This window comes from Trachemys scripta, chromosome 6, assembly GCF_013100865.1.
Source record: "Trachemys scripta elegans isolate TJP31775 chromosome 6, CAS_Tse_1.0, whole genome shotgun sequence".
NCBI lineage: Eukaryota > Metazoa > Chordata > Testudines > Emydidae > Trachemys > Trachemys scripta.
In genome coordinates, this window is record NC_048303.1 from 19,337,408 (window position 1) to 19,357,009 (window position 19,602).

General features: G+C 38.4%; 1 protein-coding gene across 9 annotated transcripts in view; it reads left to right on the top strand.

The window, feature by feature from the left end:
* Window positions 1–19,602, top strand: part of ZNF532 (zinc finger protein 532) — a 90,323-nt gene that overhangs the window by 49,802 nt on the left and 20,919 nt on the right. For all 9 annotated transcript variants that reach the window (XM_034773288.1, XM_034773292.1, XM_034773290.1 and 6 more), the window contains 3 exons: window positions 6,641–6,822; window positions 10,578–10,754; window positions 18,781–18,943. In XM_034773288.1, coding sequence (XP_034629179.1) covers window positions 6,641–6,822; window positions 10,578–10,754; window positions 18,781–18,943 — 522 coding nt within the window. The remainder of the gene's footprint in view (window positions 1–6,640; window positions 6,823–10,577; window positions 10,755–18,780; window positions 18,944–19,602) is intronic.

The window sequence follows — 19,602 nt, forward strand, 5'->3', positions numbered from 1 at the left end:
TTAGTAAGAAATCCTCTGATAGTACAGATGCAGATGGCTTCTACAAGGGCCTCCATATTACTTAAGTCTCATTGTGGGACTGTGCTCCTGGGATGTCTGTGAAGCAACACTTTGTACACATCACCTCAAGTAGCCCTGCATATAAAGGTAGATGAGTGTGGGAACACTGAATCCAGGGTTGTGTGGATTATGTGACACAGTAGCAGATGCTATTCCAGCTGTTAGCTGGGATAATAGTTACAGAGGGCCTGCAGTGGCCTTACTGTGGGTTGCTATGAGCGAATTCCCACCCTTTGAATGCTGTAGAGATTCCTGCATAAAGTCTGTTAACTCAGGCTTTGGGTGAAGAAGATGGAATGATGAATTTTGACCTTTAGGTCTCACTATAATTTTTAACCAAGAGTTTAACCAGTTATTGGCATGGTTGACTCTAATATATTTTGTGCCCACGTGCAACATAGTTAAAACTCCGTAACTGGTCAGCTAACCCTGTCAGAGGCCTAGGCTGGCATACAGTTGGCTTTTTTTGTAACTAATCCATTACTATTATTTATATTATGGTAGTGCCTAGGAATCCTACCTAATCAAGGCCCCATTGGGCTTGCCACTGTAAAAGCAAGTAACAAAGAAGACATTCCCTGCCCCAGAGAGCTCAGAAGCTACATATCAGACAGGACATGTGGAGTGTGGGTGGGCTGGGAGGATGCGGTAAGGATAAAATGAACAGAGTTGAGCAGAAAAGCATGGGAAAAAAATGCTGCTCTATCATGCTGGGTTTTTGTTGGTGGTTTTTACCAGGGTGGGCGAAACAACCTAATCATGTTTGTATAATCAGTGTGGCTTGTGCTGTTTCCTCCCAGTTGTCCCTAAACTAGGATGTTCTTGCCTAATGTGCTGCTATTCTGTGCTGTGTGCATGTCCTTTGGACACATTTTCCTCTGCTAAGGCTTATGGGACAGCTGCCCAGATTTCCTCAGAATAAACATGAGTAGGCAGAATGAGAAGTGCAGACATTCAAATACAGTCGTGAAGGCGGAAAAGCTGCTATGGGGATGCAAACTAGACTATATTGCATATAACTTATGAACAACATGGCTGTCTCTAACTGGTAACAAAAACTCTTTAAAAGTTTAAGTGTTGACAAGGCCTTAGTGTCTGGCCATGTGATATTCTGTTTTCAAAGAAAAAAATCCAAGCATTTTAGTTACATCAGCCTCCATTATTTCAGTAAGCCACTGCAAGGGCAGAAAGTTTTAATTTTAATTCTCTTTTTTTTAAAAGGACACTGATAATAAATAGATTTTAAATGTTATAAATTTCTGTTGTTTGCAAAATCCTCTTTAAAAAACTGAATTATTTTTCCTATTTATTGTGGTCTTTTTCCTTTGTCAGACATGGTTTCAGCCTCTCTGACCACTTTTTTATATGTGTGCATTATTACATTCAGTAGTATTACAACTGAGATGGAATGCCCAACATGAAAGCAGCTTTAATGAACACGACCACTTTAGGTAACAACAGTATATCTCATTTTTCTGACAAGATATGTTTTTGTGCTCTGTCATCAGTCATTGTAAGCATTGTTGTGGGAATAGTGTTTGTTGCAGAAGGACATTGTGTGGGTATTTATTCATCATTTTTGAATTTTTCTCTGATTATAATATCCCTTTAGAAACTTGAAAGAGAAATATTATTTCTTTGACTTTTGTTCTTCCTCGTACCTAGCACTGGCTTGTTATTGTAAAGTTGCTCAAGAATGTGGGTTGCTAGCACTGATTTGTTTTTTGGGACAGTGGGGGGTGGAGAGGAGGTCGGAAAAGGTGGATTGATTTGGGGAGATGAGGGAATTATTTGGATTTTGCAAACAAATAGAAAGCACAGTAACTCTTATTTGGGGGTTACCAGTCTTCACAGTGTCCTTTTAACTATTCTTGCAATGCAGGTAGCACAAATGTTGTGTTTTGGTTTAGTCTAGATAACAATTTTTTCTTTTTAAAAATATTTCTTGGAAAGAGAAAACTATCCAAAAAACCCCACTGGCCCAACTGTTTGAACATGGAGGTCCTTCTCCATATGTTATAGGAACTCTTCTGTATTATTTTGTGAAAGATCCACACAAACCACCGCAGAAATGGTCCATGCGTCTAATACTGTAGATGAATATGTGACTAAGGGCTTATTTACATGGCAGTATAGAACTATGTCAGTGTAAAGTGGGTACTTTTTAGAGCATGCCAGCAGGGCCCAGATGGCGCAATTAGTATGCTTCACAAATTACACCCGGTTAGAGTTATTTGCCACAGTGTGTAGACAAGCCCTAACTTTACTCATGTAAGTAGTCCCATTGAACTCAATGGGCCCACTCATGGGTAAGTGCAGGATTGTGCCAGTGTGCTATATAGAGAAGATAGTGAACTTGAAGTAATAAAATGTTCAGGTAAGATAGGCTTAGAGGTATAACTGCATAGCTCCCATGGAAGCTGTGTAGCCAATACCCCTTAATATGACTTAACTGGTCTTGTGGGTTTTTATTTCTCCTCACCACCATTTTCCCCCAAGCCTCTTCCTCCTTACTCCTAGATCCTAAATGAAGACATGTAATGCTTGTCACACTGAGAAAAACATGTTTTGTTCTTATGTGGGTTGGAAGATAGACATGGAAATTCAGGCCCACCTTAAGCCCAACATAAAGTGTTAAGCAGAAGTGTTGGCTTGTAGAATTCCCTGGTAGTGTCTTCTTGTAAGCAGCTACAATTACAAATATTTTCTACACTTGTTAAAGTAGCAAACTGCCTACTTTGACAACTAGTATTGCTGGAGTTTTGTGACATTCTGGAGTGTTAGTGTTGTAGACTAATTATGCAAAGTGCTTGCTGTCACTTCTGAAATTGAGGAATACTTAGTGGGATTGGTAATGGTGTATGGCTTTTCTGTGGCGTAACATCCAGGTTTTCTTTTGTAGTGCTGCAAACAAAGATACTTTGGAAGGAATATGAAAAATCCATATATTTCTATTATTGGAATAAGAAGTTTTGTTTTGCCATTTTCTTATGTAATCAAAGAATACTCCAGATTCTCCACTATTGTATTACTGCTTGTTAATACGTAGATGGCAAAAGATAAATTGTGGCAGTGGTACTGAAGCTCAATAAATGTGGTAAGAACATTTTAAATAGAGTTATGGTTAGTCAGGCTTTTGTCCTTAAGCCTGTGATGAACACAAAATTAAAACCCCACATTAGTTCTATTAGTAATGGAAGTCATAATTCAGTGTTTCAGGAATTATTTGTTGGGACAATTAAGAACAAATATTTGGCTTTTTAAAGTTTGTGTGTGTGTGTTTGTGTGTAAAATGAGGAAATTTTGTGGCACATGCTTAGAACAAGCCCATGTTCCAACGTATAGGGCCATCAAGGTTATAAAGTAAAGTTTAAGAGTGAGCTGCATAAAAATAAACTCCCTAATTCAGTGTAGAGTTAAAGATATTTCATGTTAACATTCTTCTTTAAAATAAAACTTTATATAATTTTTTTCTAGGTTTGCATGGGTCCTCAAAAGCATTTAGACTGAGATCCTGCATTATGAAAGGAATAAAAATGAACTTACTTTGTCTCTTGTCAGGTTTCTAAAATTAGAGAGTAGTACAAAATAGTGTCTTCAAAAAATAATTCCTTTACAGCTGAAATACTGGCCTCATTGAAGTCAAAGGCAAAATTCCCATTAGCTTTAATGAAACCAGGATTTCACCTTAAATATTTAGGGTCTGATCCTGCAATCCTACTCAGATAAGCAATCCTTACTGGAACATGCCTGTGACCCTGGTGGAGAATCACCATAATATTACTAAAAAGTATATTGCATGTTAGAATAAGCGTAACATTCTCAAACTGTTAAATTGTTTGCGGGATTACTTTGGTTCATGGTATTTACTAATATTCTTTTAAAAAACAAATAACCCCCTTAATGTTATCTTTCGCAGTAACTATTAAGGGCCTGTTCTTGCTTCTTTTGTAGTCAGTATCAAAACTCTGACTTGCGTGGGAGCAGGTTTAGGCCCTAACTTTACATGGGTGCATAGACGCAATTGCCAATAACGATGAGTCAGCACCATATGTAAGCTACTTATAACTAGGGCCCTACCAAATTCAGGGTCCATTTCGGTCAATTTCACGGTCATAGGATTTTAAAAATGGTAAATTTCATGATTTCAGATATTTAAATCTGAAATTTCATGGTGGTGTAATTGTAGGGATCCTGACCCAAAAAGAAGTTATTGGAGGGTCGCAAGGTTATTGTAGGGGGAGTTGTGGTACTGCTACACTTACTTCTGCGCTGCTGCTGGCGGTGGTGCTGCCTTCAGAGCTGGGTGGCCGGAGAGCGGCAGCTGCTGGCATAGAGCCCAGCTCTGAAGGCAGAGCTGCCGCCAGCAGCAGCGCAGAAGTAAAGATGGCATGGTATGGTATTGCCACCCTTACTTCTGTGCTGCTGCCTTCAGAGCTGGGCCCTCGGTCAGCAGCCGCCACTCTCCAGCTGCCCACCTCTGAAGGCAACAGCGCAGCATGGTATGGTATTGCCACCCTTACTTCTGTGCTGCTGCTGGCGGGGCACTGCCTTCAGAGTTGGGCACCCGGCCAACAGCTGCCACTCTTTGGCTGCCCAGCTCTGAAGGCAGCACAGAAGTAAGGAAGGCAATACTGCAACCCCCCTAAAATAACCTTGCAACCCCCCACAGCCCCTTTTTGGGTCAGGAACCCCAGTTTAGAAACGCAGGTCTCCCCCCGTGAAATCTGTACACAAAAGACCCTGATGTGTTTTTCATGGCTGCGAATGTGGTAGGGCCCTACTTATAACATTCTACTATTGTGTTTACAATTGCTGTTATGACTATAATTGCAACATATTGTGAAGGAACAGCTTTGGACTTTACTATTAAACACAAAATTATTCAAAGGAAAATGGTCCAGAATTGGAGGAGATGGTCATTTTCATATCATGCCTACCATTTGAGGGGGACAGCAAGAATAAACACACTCTATTGAATTATTTCATAATTACAATTTTGTTTAATCAGTAATTCAGTAAGTCTATTTGTAAGACAAATTGATAGAGGATTTTTTGTTTTGTGTTTTAGCAAAACATGCACATCTTCGGGTAAAGTTTTCAAAAGTCTTATTTTCAAAAGCGCCTACATCTCTTAGGAGGCTTGATTTTATTTTCAAAAGTGCCTAAGTCACTCAAGAGCATAAGTCCCACTGAAAGTCATGGGGCACTTTTGAAAAATTGACTATAAAATCCATTACAGCAGAAATTGAACATTTTAAAAGTTGTACTTCCTCATGGACAATGACCTCCTTACTCTAATTTTTTTTAGTGAAGAAAAAATAGAAATACCAAAAAGTACCAGAAGCCCTGTACATTAGCTATCCATTATTTCTGTATATCATTGCTTGGTTTACAGTGTAGGACCTAAGAGATGTGCTGGTTTTGGTTTTTAGTTTAATTTCAGGCTTCAGCTTGGGGCTTGTAGCTTTCTGCCTTGGATCAATCACTTATTATTATTAATTTTTTAATTATTTTATTATAACTAGCTTGTTATTAAAAACAAAGTATTAAAAAGAGGAATTAGGGATCCTGTTTTGCAAAGACTTAACATCTAATATTTAATTTTAAGCATGTGAATAGTTCAGTTGAAGTCATTGGAACTGCTCATGTGCTTAAAGTCAAGCACTGAGCATAAATCTGTCCAGTATTGTAGCCTAGCTATTTAGAGATGCTTTTTTGCATGTATGTAACTAAAACCTATGTGGGCCAGATTCACAGGTACCCTTCAGCCTCTTTGGGCCTCTCCAGTGATGGAAAGGAGCTGTAAACCCAATTTAAATCTGTGTTTACATCTGATTTACATCATTTGAATTCCATCACTGGAATGGCACAAAGCAGCCAGAAAGTACTAGTGATTCTGACTTGACAGGTGATCAGCATGTACTAAAGGATTTTATTTATTTTTTTAGTCTGAAAACCAAAACTAATTGCTTGAGATTGGGAAAGTGGCTACTGCACTTACAGAGACTCCTTTTCAAAGAAAAGCTTTAGAAATATTTTACATAAATGTAGTTCTTATTTACATGTGCAATATTTACAATGCATACACAATTCTCTGGTCTTGTGGGTAAATATATTTAAAACCACCTTTTTAAAGAAAAAAAATTAATTGACCTTCCCCTCCCCCACACACAATTAAGTGGCACTGTGGATGTTACAATTAAAAAACAACGTAAGCAAGGAGATCTAAAAGTAAAGACAACACTCCATATTTAAGTTTATTTTAGTGGGGGAGATTTTTCTGTGGTACTCTGAGTTAAGGGCATAAATATAGTTCACATGGACCTTTAGGCTCCTTCACAGTACCAGAGTGGTGTGTAAAGGGGACTTTATATCAGGCCCAGAATGTCCAATTTAGAGGCCTCTATTGTACAAAGGGATCCAGGACTAGGGCCTACATCTGAATTTGCCTGCTCTTGTTGGTTAATATCACAACCATAACACAGATTTTTTTTTTAAATGTACTATAATGTTTGACAGAAGAAAGCATATAGTTGAACCAAACCATTTGTTTTATCTATTTTGGTTTATCATTTAGAAGACTTGCAATATCTGCCAGATGCTGCTTCCTAACCAGTGCAGTTTTGCATCACACCAGAGAATTCATCAGCATAAATCTCCATATACGTGTCCTGAATGTGGAGCAATCTGCAGATCGGTCCACTTCCAGACCCACGTCACTAAGAACTGCCTACATTACACACGAAGAGTTGGTTTTCGGTCAGTATGATTACACATGTGTAACTAAAATATGTTGTATATACATACACATATATAAATGTTTTTTTTCTATGTTTTTCAAACTTAGACTAAAATAGTTTCTCTTTATTGTGAAAATTGCTTGCAAGATGCTGCTTTATTGTTTTAAAGTTGTCATGGCTACGGTACTATTTGTACTACACATTTTGGGATAAAAATTCTTGCTGGATGTCAGCCATGCATTTGGGCTTCTGCTTATGTATGGTACTCAGTCAGAATATTACTAATTTCATCCAGCCATGAGATGTCATATTTAAGGCATACAGTTTTTAAGCTAATAAATTCAGACATGTTTTACTAATTCAGTTTCTTTAAAAAAGACATAAGCTGACTTTTAGGTAGTCTTGGTAGAATAATCATAATCTTGTTTGTATTTGCTGCTAGACAGTATGTTTAAAGCACTGATGGGTGTATTCCACTTGTCTATCAGATACAGAAGGTAACTTTGTTGAAGTCTTTCTCCCTGTCTTTTTCTCACTCTTTCTCCCCAGTTGGGGAAGTCCAGGTTCCCTCTGCTGGATTTACCACTACACTATACTTTAAACCAGTTCACATTGTCCATCAAAGAGTGCAACAGTCTGCTACTTTGGCTCTTTGTTGAGAGTCTTTAATTCCTGTGTTTCCCCATATTTTCTGCTGGGAAGCAACTATCAGTGGGGTGACAAGGATTGGAGGAGTATCAAGGAAACCTCTAGCCTTGCACTGAGCAGCCTTGAAACTCTGTCAGTCCCTAGAATTCCACCAAAACACAGAGCAGCACCAAGACAACAGCTCAGAAGAGCCTAACTTTTCCCAGCTCCTACGGCAGGCACTTCATAGCACATAGCACTTCAGTATAGTCTTGCAGTCAGTCTTAACTGGCTACCTAAAGATAGAGTGGTGTGATTTAGAATCCCACCAGCCAATAGTACGTCTTCCCCTCGAGGAAACACAGTTCAGTTATCAGGATGGCTGAGAAGTTTTCTGTTAAGGGTACTCTGAGGGGAGGATGAAGTCTTTTTACTGCATCTAGGCAGATGTTGTGGCAGGATCTTTCTGGTTTTGGTGACCTGGGTAGGTCAGGCCAAAGATTCAACTCTTATCTGCCTCAAAGTCTCTTTTGATTATTCTCTCTCTCCTTCTTCCCCTTCTCCTGAGTAATCGGGTGCGCTGAAGAAGGGGGAGATTTCTGATGAGTGTTCCATTCCCAGCCCATTCCCTTCCTATACCTCATTCACCTGTTGGACTCAGATGCCACATTTTCCTCAGAGACACCTGGCCTCTACCCATATGGTCGTAGCAACCAGAAGACCCCCTCATAGTCAAAATCTACTTTCCACAATGAATCAGGACAATGGTGCTAAATTATCCAGGATTTTTCTTCAAAACCCTATGAGAAACTGTCTGAACCCCTCACCACAGTCTGCGTCAAAGTTCCTTTTCTCCACTCTATCCGATGAGCGTAAAATAAAAATCCATCTTTTCCTCATTAGAATCCTCAGAATCTCCTCATCAACACCAGACTTTCTCTTGAGGAAGGATGTATTTCCTCCTGCCTTTCCGAACAGTGTCCGATAATTTAAGGAAGCTGTTTGATGCCAGTGATCTAGTTGATTGAGCTAATTAAATTGAGGCAATTCAGCTCACTTGACTCAAGCTGGATTCTCTCAAACTGAGGGAGAAAAAGCTGCTGCAACAGTGAGTCCAGGAGTGGGGACCCGGACCTGAGGGGGACCCAGATCTTCAGCAGAGCTACTTCTGTATTCAGGCAGACATGCAGACTATAGTCAACAGTGGATGCTTATATTTGTGGATTATTTTATTTATAAGGAAAAAACTCATTTCAAGAAAAAAAATTCTCTTGACTGTGATATCACTAGCACATTAGAAGTAGAACTAATATGGAGTTAAATGTAAAAAGATGATGATACTTAAAATTTAGTGTTGTGGAGAGGTGTGTGTCTGTAGTTAAGATGGAAGTTCGTTTTCATTTATAAGTTTCATTTGAGCCCCTCCCATCTTTAACAGATTTAAGCCAAATCACCTGAAATTTCACATATGTGCTGTTATGCTGAAGTAGAGGGGTTTTTTTTAGAAATTTTGAGGTATCTCAGAGACAATATGTTTGTGAGATATGAGTGCTCAAAAATTGTGCTTTCACTTTTCAAAAAGTTTCCTAATTCTTTTGGCTTGCCATATCTGAAAAATGGCATACTGTTTCCTATATCATCATGCTATCTCTCTTCCATAAGATCACCGTATCTCTAAAAGGATATAACAGACATAGAAGGAGTTCAGAGATGGGTAACGAAAATAATTAGAGGCATGGAAAATCTTCCATAAGAAGAGAGATTTAAAAGGTAGGAACTGTTTAGTTTAGAGAAGATATGAACAGGTAGAGATATGATAGATACAAAATAATAAATGATATAGTGAAGGTAAATTGAGTGAATTTACCCTTTTTCTCTTAATATAAAAAGAAGGGGACAGTTAATGAAATTGGAAGCGAATTTAAAACCAGTAAAAGGAATTTTTTTAAATGCAATGCATAATTGGCCTGTGGAACTCATTGCCAACATTGAGGCCAGCAGATTAGTGGGTGTCAAAAGGATTGGACATTTATATGGCTAATGAGAACTTCCATAATTATAGTAGATAGAAATAAAGTTTGGAAGGGATACAAACCTTCATGCTTCAAGCGAACTTCCAAAAGAGTGGGGTTAGTAAGAAACTTTCCCTATAAGCAAGTTATTCCATAATTGTCCACTACAGGGTATTTTTGGAATTTCTTTGAAGCTGCTAGTACTGGAGAGAGGATACTGGACTAAATGGGCCACTGACTTGATCTAGTATAGAAATTCCTGTGTTCTTATATTAATTCAATGTATGTTACTTGCTTTACTGTAGATTGAATTGTGGGAAGGTGTCAGAGACACTAAGATTTCAAAGGCATATTTTAGAAAATGTTTTCAGAATCCCAACCTGATGTTTAGAAAAGATTGTAAAGCTCTTGTGTAATCACTCTGAATTTAAGTTTACTCTTCTCTGTCCAAATATTGATTTGACTACATACAGAGAAAAATCACTCAGCTAAGAAAACATTTTCATTAAAATTAAACCTGAATAAATATAGTAAAGTTGTTATTCTTGTTGTATTTCATTTTTGGTAGCTTCTAGATTGCAATATGGTTCTTCATACAATCCCCTACTGCTGATAAAAATGTATTTTCTAGGACCTATAGGGTCTAAAAAGTTCTTATTTATAATCAACAGATGGAATAGATTCCATTGGCCATTCTATCTATTGTTGGCATAAAACTATTATCAAATCTTGTCCTCTGGCTTTAGATCTTGCAAATTAATTATTGTTATCTTTTTTTTCTTTTTTAGGTCTATAACCATTTTCTTTCTGTTGGATCTTAATGTGTGATTTGTACTTTCCAGTATTATTGTAGCCGTGTCGGTCCCAGGAAATTAGAGAGACAAGGTGGCTGAGGTAATATCTTTTATTGGAACAATTGTCTCTCTCACCAACAGAAGTTGGTCTGGTAAAAGCTATTACCTCACCCACCTTGTCTCTGTGATTTGTACTTTGTTAACCAATCAAATCATATGATTGTATCAGATTGAATACATAACCCTCCCTCCTCCATCTGCCTAAAACCAAGTTTTGATTCCACATATTTTAGTACACTTTTGTGTTATGTTAGACTGACTCTTTTCCCCTCCTCTTACAGCTGTGTACATTGCAATGTTGTGTACTCTGATGTGGCTGCACTCAAGTCTCACATTCAAGGTTCTCACTGTGAAGTCTTCTACAAATGTCCTATCTGTCCCATGGCATTTAAATCTGCACCCAGCACACATTCTCATGCCTATACACAACACCCTGGTATCAAGATAGGAGAACCAAAGTAAGAAATATTAATTTTTTGCTCTTACTCTAATGCTATATTTTAATAACCAGTGAAATTACATTCTCTGTTGTATTTATAATGTTAAAAGTCACATACTGGATAACCAGCAATTTATCATACTGTTGATAATGTGTGGAGTACATGTCACATTTTGTCATTTATTTGGCAAAGATAAGATTTCCGTGAACATAACAATAAGATTTCTTTAACCATAGCAGCATAGAAAACTTGATACAGCTGCACCCAAGAAGCTACCTGTATTCAGTCTTGCTCAGTGTTTTTTTTCCCCATTGTTAAACTAAATGATTTTAAATCAGCTGCATTTTTTTATCATGAACTAGAGTATCAGTAGTGACAGTTGAAACCATTAACGTTTTGCTGTTTTTGAAATGTGTTGAGACATTTATAATTCTAACAGAGTACTGTTTCCATCTAATGTTCTATTTGCAGCCATAAACCTACAACCTGGGGAGGAAACCATGATGGTCACTGACATTTATTTCACAACATACTATTATTCATTAATTAGTAAAATAATTGCATGTTTATGCTGTGATATAATAAAGGTATATTCATAAATTTTTACAGTGCAATAATAATATTGATAAATTGACATAATCGTGGATGACTTGATTCTGATTTAAAACTTAGAATACAATGTACAGGTGAATCAGCAAGTATTTTGCTTACAGTGATAAGTCATCCATATTATAATTGCTCTGCAGGACAAAAGTGTAATATTATGGTTTTGTGGAAATGGTCTCTAATTTAAGATGCAAACACCACAAGCCTTAAAGAAATTAGAAACTAGCATAATGTCTCTGAATATGTTAAATTAGATCCACACTTTCTCCATGTCAACCAGCATTCAGAGGTACCAGAGAAATTGGAGTAATTTTTTACATACATCTCGTCCCTCAGTTCTTCTCTCCCAAGCTCCTCGGTATAGCTCTGCCTTTCAAACAACAGAAAGAGCCCTTGCTTTCCATACCTTCTAGAATGCGCTCTAGTTAATATAGCTTTTCCATTTAGTGTAGCTTAATAATCATTAATATTCGTCAGCACTGTTATTGCACTTTTCTCCCTCATAATGTTTGCCTGGCAAACCAGGAAAGATAAATGCTTAACATATTGCAGAGCAGATGACTCCAAAGAACTTGGTTCTTTCAGTCACTTTTGCTCGCAGGTCTGTAGATAGTCACTTTTGGCAGTCTCAGAAATGCCAGGTATTCTCAGTTCATTGGTCTCATGCTGTTCTGTCAGGGAAGAATTTTCTGTGGCCTAAAGTTCTCCCAGGTAGGCCATTTCATGACAAGATGTGTTTTTTCTCCAGGAGATGTTGTCCCCCATCAGTCTTTTCTACCTGGCTTGTCTTCACTACTAGCCACAACCTTTGGGAGTGCTGAGCTAGGCTTGCACCTTCACAAGACGCACATGTCATCAAGAAAAAAAGAATTCCAACTGCAGTTAAGTGAGAGAGGCCCACCACTAAACATTCTCCAACCTTGCTTGTCAAGGTCAAGGCAGATGTACCTTGGTCTGTCTCTGCACGTGCCTTTTTTGATGCATAACAACTCCTCTGTTAAATGAGGAAGCATTATTTCGAGTTTACTACAAAGGGGTTTAGAGAGAGATTAAGTGATTTACCCAAGGTCTGTGGGAGAGTTAGGATTTGAGCCTTAGGATCCTGTTTTTCAGAAATACTGAGCGTAAGCTCCAGCTGAACTCAATGGAACCTACATACCGCCTAAATCCCAACCCAGTGCCTTTGCCACAAAGCTGTCCTTCCTCTACCTGCTTTCTCCATTGTTAGGTACAGGTCGGGTATTAAAATATTCAAGAATTCTGCTCTATCTCGCCGCTCTGAAACGCAGAGAGCATGACTATATATTTCAATACCTTGCATGCTCAAAAAAAACTTCAAGGTGGCAGAGTAAAAGAACAAGGCAGCATGCATCATTCTGTCAAATTTTAAGCCTTTTAAACTTGAGACTATCGTGTTTAATATTCCAAAGTATATTTTTATTCTTCAGATTGTTCAGACCCATACTGAAGCAGAATTGAAACTAATGTATGGACTCTGACCCTGAATTCCCATGTTTCCATTGTTGCAAATTATGTTCCTTTTTAGCAAGATGGCATCTCTGACAGTAGGCTCAGAAATGCCAACATTTAATTCAGAAACTTTTAGATTGCTGTGTTGAACAGTGAGGAAACAGTTTTTTAGTTATGTGATTTTTTTATTAGTAGTAGTAGTAAAAACCAGTGTGACAGAGTGCTGAGCAAGAATAGCTGATTCAGCACTCTGGTCACAGCCGCTCCAATCAAACAATGTAGAATGGAGCTGGTTAAACAAAGCTGTGCCTAATTTGTGGTGGAGGAGAGCTGGAAGGCTAATTAAGCTATTAGGCACAGAAAGGAAGTAGAGAGAGATTGCCCTTCTCTGCTTGGTATAGGAGTTGGGGGCTCCATAGGACTGTTGAAGCAGAGCTGTATATAGTATGAAGGTATTGGGAACCCACATTGTAAATAAACTACACAAGATGTTTGACCGGCACAAGGGTCTCTGAGCAGTTTGTAAGCCAGAGCAGAGGCAGGAGCCAGAGGGCCCTCTCACAGCCAGCAAAAAAAAAACTAAGCTCAGAAGTTACAAGTGACTATTTCACATTGAAAGAGTTCAAAAGATATCTTGAATAAATCCTGATCGTATTGAGCTATATCAGGTCATGTGCACAGGTTAATTCTTTTGAGCTGGCTCCCCTAATTGTAGATATGAACTGGTGTATCGTTAGAGCCATATGCAGAAGGAGGAACGTGCATTTTTGTGGAATACATTTGTAGAGCTTTGTGCAGATACAAATTTTGTATCTGCATTTGATATCCGATCTGCAAACATGGTCCGCGGATATAAAGCAGGTATCTGCAGAGCTCTAGATATAAAATTTGGATCCACGTCTATCCGTGATCCGTAAACACGGTCTGCGGATATAAAGCAGGTACCCGCAGATTTGCAGGGCTCTATACATTTGTATTATAGCAAATTATTTTAAGAGAATCCAACTGTTAATTCTTTAAGTGCAATTTTATTTATTTATTTATTTATTTTGCTAAACGGACCCTTCACAAACACCTGCAGAGGATACGTTATCACTAAGGTTATGTTTTAATCATGGGTATTTTTAGAAAAAGACATTGACTGGTCATGGGCAGTAAACAAAAATTCACGGCCCATGACCTGTCCATGCCTTGTACTATACACTCCTGACTAAATCTTGGGGGGAGGGGTCGGCCCAGGGCTGCCACGGGTGCTAGAGGGGGGCGGCCTGGGGGCGCCGTGGGTGCTGCAGGGGGGCGGCCTGGGGGCGCCGTGGGTGCTGCAGGGGATGGCCCCAGGGCACCGTGGGCGCTGGAGGGGGAGGCAGCCTGGGGGCACGCAGCTTGAGAGCCCCGCTGATGCTGGGGTAGGGGGGGAATTGGCAGGGCTGGCAGGCTCCCTACCTGGCTCCGCACCTCCCCGGAAGTGGCGACATCCCCTTCCCTCAGTACCTAGGTGGAAGCGCGGCCAACCAGCTCTGCCACTCCCATTGGTCAGGAACCGCCGCCTGCAATTCCTCTGGGAATTGTGTGTGCTCAGCACCTCAGAAAATAAGGTGTGATGCGTGGACAGGGTCAGGAAGGATTTATAGGTCTGTCCTGAAGACAAGGGCTGGAGCCACCCCCTGAAACACCTCTCCAGGAATGAATGAAGGACCCTCTGACTGAAGGGGAAAATAGGCTTCAGGCCTGGGCTCTCCTGACACAGGGTTTTTGTGTGTCAGCGGGAAAGTTTGATAGGCAAGGGCCTGTCCAACCTGAACTAGGAACACTGGGAGCAGCCCAGCCTGGACAGAAGGCTTGAAGTGGACTTACAGTTGCCTTATTGTTCTTCTGTTTGCTACAAAAGTGAAACCCTAGAATGGAGGTGAGTTTTGACCCTACACAGGGATGTGCACCACGTTTGCAGCTGGGGCAGTCAACTGCTCATACAGTCTGTTTTGTTTGCAGGAACTAATGGAGATAGAGCATTAAGTAAGCCACTGTATGTCCTTGGCATTTAGTGGAATTGCATGATTTATAATTGTATTACTAATGTCTGTTTATCAGAACAGATGCAGCAAATAAGATATGATTTCACTTCTTAAATTTCATTTTAACCTGTTTTATGAAAAACCACATTAGGTAGAATGGCTCTCAATAGGTACAAATGAGATTATTTTAATATGGGGAAAAGGAAGGCTTTTTCAATTTTAATTCTCCACACACACACCAATCTCGTCAGGGATAGCTTAATTTATTTTATGGGCTAAAGAAGCTCCTGTGTGACTTTTTCTTTGTAGCTAGTATGCTTTTAGGAATAGCAGTAAGATTTTTTTTTTATTGATAATCTCCTTTTAAACCTTGGGGAAATTAATATTTATGGAACCAATTTATTAATAACATTAGACTGTTGGTATACAATATAGTATATTATTGTACAATTATCATTTATATAGAAAAATAAATTATTGGAAGGAGAAATGCCATGTCCTAGTGTAGACACCTTTACAATTACTAATTGTCTTTTAATGTGATGTTCAGGTATCTACCTATAGATTCCATGTTTATTTGTTCTAAAGAAATTTTTAGAATTTCTATTGGCCAGATTTTCACAGATTGAAATAAGTGCATTTCCCACATACAATTGTTGGTGCATAGTATTTGTGAGGAAATATGTAGCATGTGCATGCATATAGGCCCCAATCCACTGACCTCAACTAGACTACTCATGAGCTTTAAGTGAGGCATGTGTTTTAGTATTTTGTTGAATTGGGGCTACAGTAATTTAGGCCCTGATCAAACAAAGTACTAAAGCATGTGTTTAAGGGTTATGCTCGATCAGGGCCTTAGCTAGACACATTTGGTATTGACTCACATTATTTATTTGATTCACAAATATATGTGCTCAGTTGTATATACCTAACTTTGAAAATGTGGCTGAAAGAAATATTTTGTAATGAATTGGATCCATGTGTCTACCATGATACAGCATATCATACAGAATATCTGTATCAATTTGAATTAGTTGAGTTTATTCTGAAAATAGATGACTTGGGAATTTGGACTTCTATCAGGAAGATTTTGAACTTCTGCAAAAGCAGAGCAACTTTGACTTAACTTAAACGTTTATTTAAACTGTGAATATTAAGAAGCTGATATTTTTAAAGAGGTGTAATATTCTCAGTAGCAGATTTATTTTCTCCTATCAATATTAGCTGGTTTTGCTAATGAGCACTGTGTTGCTCCATTACACATGCAGTGATTACTCAAGGATTAATTTACTTTAAATACAATGAAAAGATCAGAAGGCAAAGCAAATTAGAAAGTACTAACATAATATTCCACCATTTGACAATATATACAATCCTGTAGTCGCAAATTTGTAGATTAGGAGCCTGAAACAGTTTCCACTCAAGTCATTGGCTGTGGAACTGTACCTTAGATGCCCTACTAAGTTTTTATGATTTATAATGTACAAGATTTTATTTGAAATATATGTTTATAGTCAGAGCAAGGATATTAACTTTGAGTTCTTGCCACTTCTGCCATTTTCTCACTCAAACTGTATGGAATCAAAACTATGTCATTTTATTCCCTTCTTAGTTTCTAGTAGTGTAATCAAGTGGGTAGTGATGGGTATCGGGAGTCAGGATTCTAGTGTTCTGTCTAGTGTGCTGCCATGGGTGACAATTGTTTGGAGGGTCAGTGCCATGGTGTATAACCTTGTTCAAGTCTCTTAACCTTCCCGTGCCTCAGTTTCCAAACCTGGTTATAATTATTAATTAGCTTTGTAAAACACTTTATCAGAGATGAGTCACATCACAAAATATCTGATACATGCCATCTGTTATTATTGATGGAAATACACATTTTCTTTACAAAATGTATGAATAAATGAAAATTGCAAATACTCTTGCTAGTGAGTAGCTCTTTATATTCTCACATAAAAATGAAGAATGCTATGAATAAAATATTACCATTTTAAACTGTTGCATTACTGCTGAGCCAGGCCATCACCGGGAGTGTGCACCCTCTATAAAGTATAGAGCTACATAGCAGCTCCCAGTGTGCCAAATGGTGGAGGGTGAACACATTGCCATGTGAATCCTTGGGTTCTCCCCATCCCCTATGTATGCATTATGGGCACAGGTGCTACTGCATGCTTAGGGCTTAAGTGATGTGCATGGTACATGTCCGAAATAGCTCTGTGGTCGGGGGAAGATTCCTTTGCTCTGCATCTCTGCTCAGGTGCTCTGACTGGGCACCGGTAGTTGAGGATTTCCCTTTAACAGAGTTAGCTCTTCCAGTAGTTTAGGGACAAAATACAACCAGTAACAGTATGATTCAACTGAATATTTATTAATATTTTATTGGGAAATTATGATTAACATTTAAAAAGTAAATTTTAGAAATGTTGATGATGAAAAAATGTCAGGGGACTCTAGATACTTACACTTTTCTATAAAGTGGCTGCTACCGCCACAATCAGCGGATACTAGGTTAGTTGGACCACTGGTCTGATCAAATATGGCAGTTCCCATGCTTCTATGTTATTTTTCCCTTTCAGATGCCATTTTCTTTCTTTCCTTTTTCTAAAGAAAAATTGCAACAGTTCTGAAGAAATAAAGGGAATTACATGGGCTTTATAAACAGATATATGAAAAAGAGGATAAATTTTGGACCTACCAATCTTGACAGTGCATTTTTATTTAAAAATGAAAGTAACTTCTTATAGAGAGCCAAACATGTAAATAGGCAAAACAAATAAAAAATAATGAAAAGAAAACCAGTGCATAACATTCCACGTTCTTTGCAGAATCATTGGCAAAATGCAACCAGCCTCAAACCATTATTATGTAGTATTAGTTCTTTCACTTAGACCAGGGTTACCCTCTTTGTGAACTGACCTGATCTCTCCATTTCATTAGCACATCCTAGTTTCATTTTGGTTTATTACTTATTGGTGGGGAGCTTGACAGAGTCAGAATTCTCTGAAATGATACTCATTTCAAGATTAATTCATAATTTTTCCTTAATTTTAGGAAGCATTTTTATGCTGTCATTTTAACTCGCTTTCAGAGACTGCTGTTACAGTGTCCTTTACTAATTCAGCCTGTTTTGGTCCTTGTTAATTACTATCTTAGATTCTTCACCAGCCTTTTTATAAAGTCTGGATGAATTTATGCACTACTTAATCATCAGCTGACTCATTATAACGTACTTTTGTTGCTAGTTAACATCTTTATGAGAATATTGTAATACAGGAAGGAAGTTGATTCACTTGCTATTAAAATTACACAATTGGCTTTTGCTGTTTCCAGCAGTCCTGCATGAGCAGTACTAGAAGCTGTGCTTTGGTCATTTCTGTACAATGCTTTGAAATAGGAAGCTGATGAAAAAAATTAAATTGCCAAATAGAAAGGTTGCCTTCGAGTGAAATTTCAGCTTCAAAGAGACTGAATGGATTGGACTAATAGTTCAAGAAGTTGAGAAGACACATCTAAGCCAAAAGTGAACCTGACTTAACATGTTAGCACTCTTGATCAAATCAGTAACCCCTTCAAGTTAGTTTGAATTCCAAAGTCAGGTAGACCAACAGCCCTTTTGTTATAAATGTGAATTAAAGATTTAAAGAGATATATGTTGGGAAAAATCTTGTCAGAAGCATTTACTGGTTTTATGTATAACGGTTATAAATAGGTATAAATGTGCCATTGGTTTTAGATTTTAATACTGTTTTTCTTGAGTGCTGCTTTACTTTCCATTTGGAGGATTATTCTTAAATTAGTTGTATCATTTTCATTTTTAATTTTCCACAACAGACCAATACGTTCATGTATACATACATTTGGTCTCACCTGTGATAAAAAGAAATTTAACAGTAATTCCTGCTGATAAGTGATCAGGATGACTTGACTTTTATTTACTGAACTTCTTCTGTTTTTAGAATAATATATAAATGTTCCATGTGTGACACCGTGTTTACCCTGCAACCCTTGCTGTATCGCCACTTTGATCAACACATTGAAAACCAGAAGGTGTCTGTTTTCAAGTGTCCGGACTGTTCTCTTTTATATGCACAGAAGCAACTTATGATGGATCATATCAAGGTGTGTGGGCATCTCCTTTCATTTGAATTCTTATACAGCATTTGTCACGTTTAAAGCCTTACACAAAATCATCTCAGAAAAGCACAAAATTATGAGAAAACTACTAAAAGTAATAGGTGATAGTTATTCCTAAAGAGTAATTTGCAGTTAATATCTCTAAGCAGTTAAAATATAGAATCTATATGTTCTAGTCACTAACTCGATTTCTCTGTGTGAACATTAGTATTTTACATATTGCCAGTGACTGTGTGTATTGCGTGCAAGATGATATATTATAAAAATAATACTGGTTACAGTGAGATTTATGCACCCAATCCTGCTAAGTATTGGCATCGCCTACAGTGTGTGCTAAGTATCATCAGCTCTCGCTGAAGTCAGTTGGGAGTTGATGGTGCTTAGCTCATTACAGAATCAAGCTTTCTGTACTCAGAACTCACTGATAAGAGAAGCATTGTGTTACTTATATGGATGCAGAAATATATGTTAGGGTTACCATATTTTGTGCCTCCAAATGGAGGACACTCCCTGGGGCCCCCGCCCCAGCCCCGCCCATGCCCCCCCCGCCCCAACTCCGCCCCCTCCCAAAGTCTCCGCCCCCTCCCCTGCTTGAAGCCTGAAGCAGGTAAGGGGGAGTGTGGGGGGGAGGAGGCGCGGCCCAG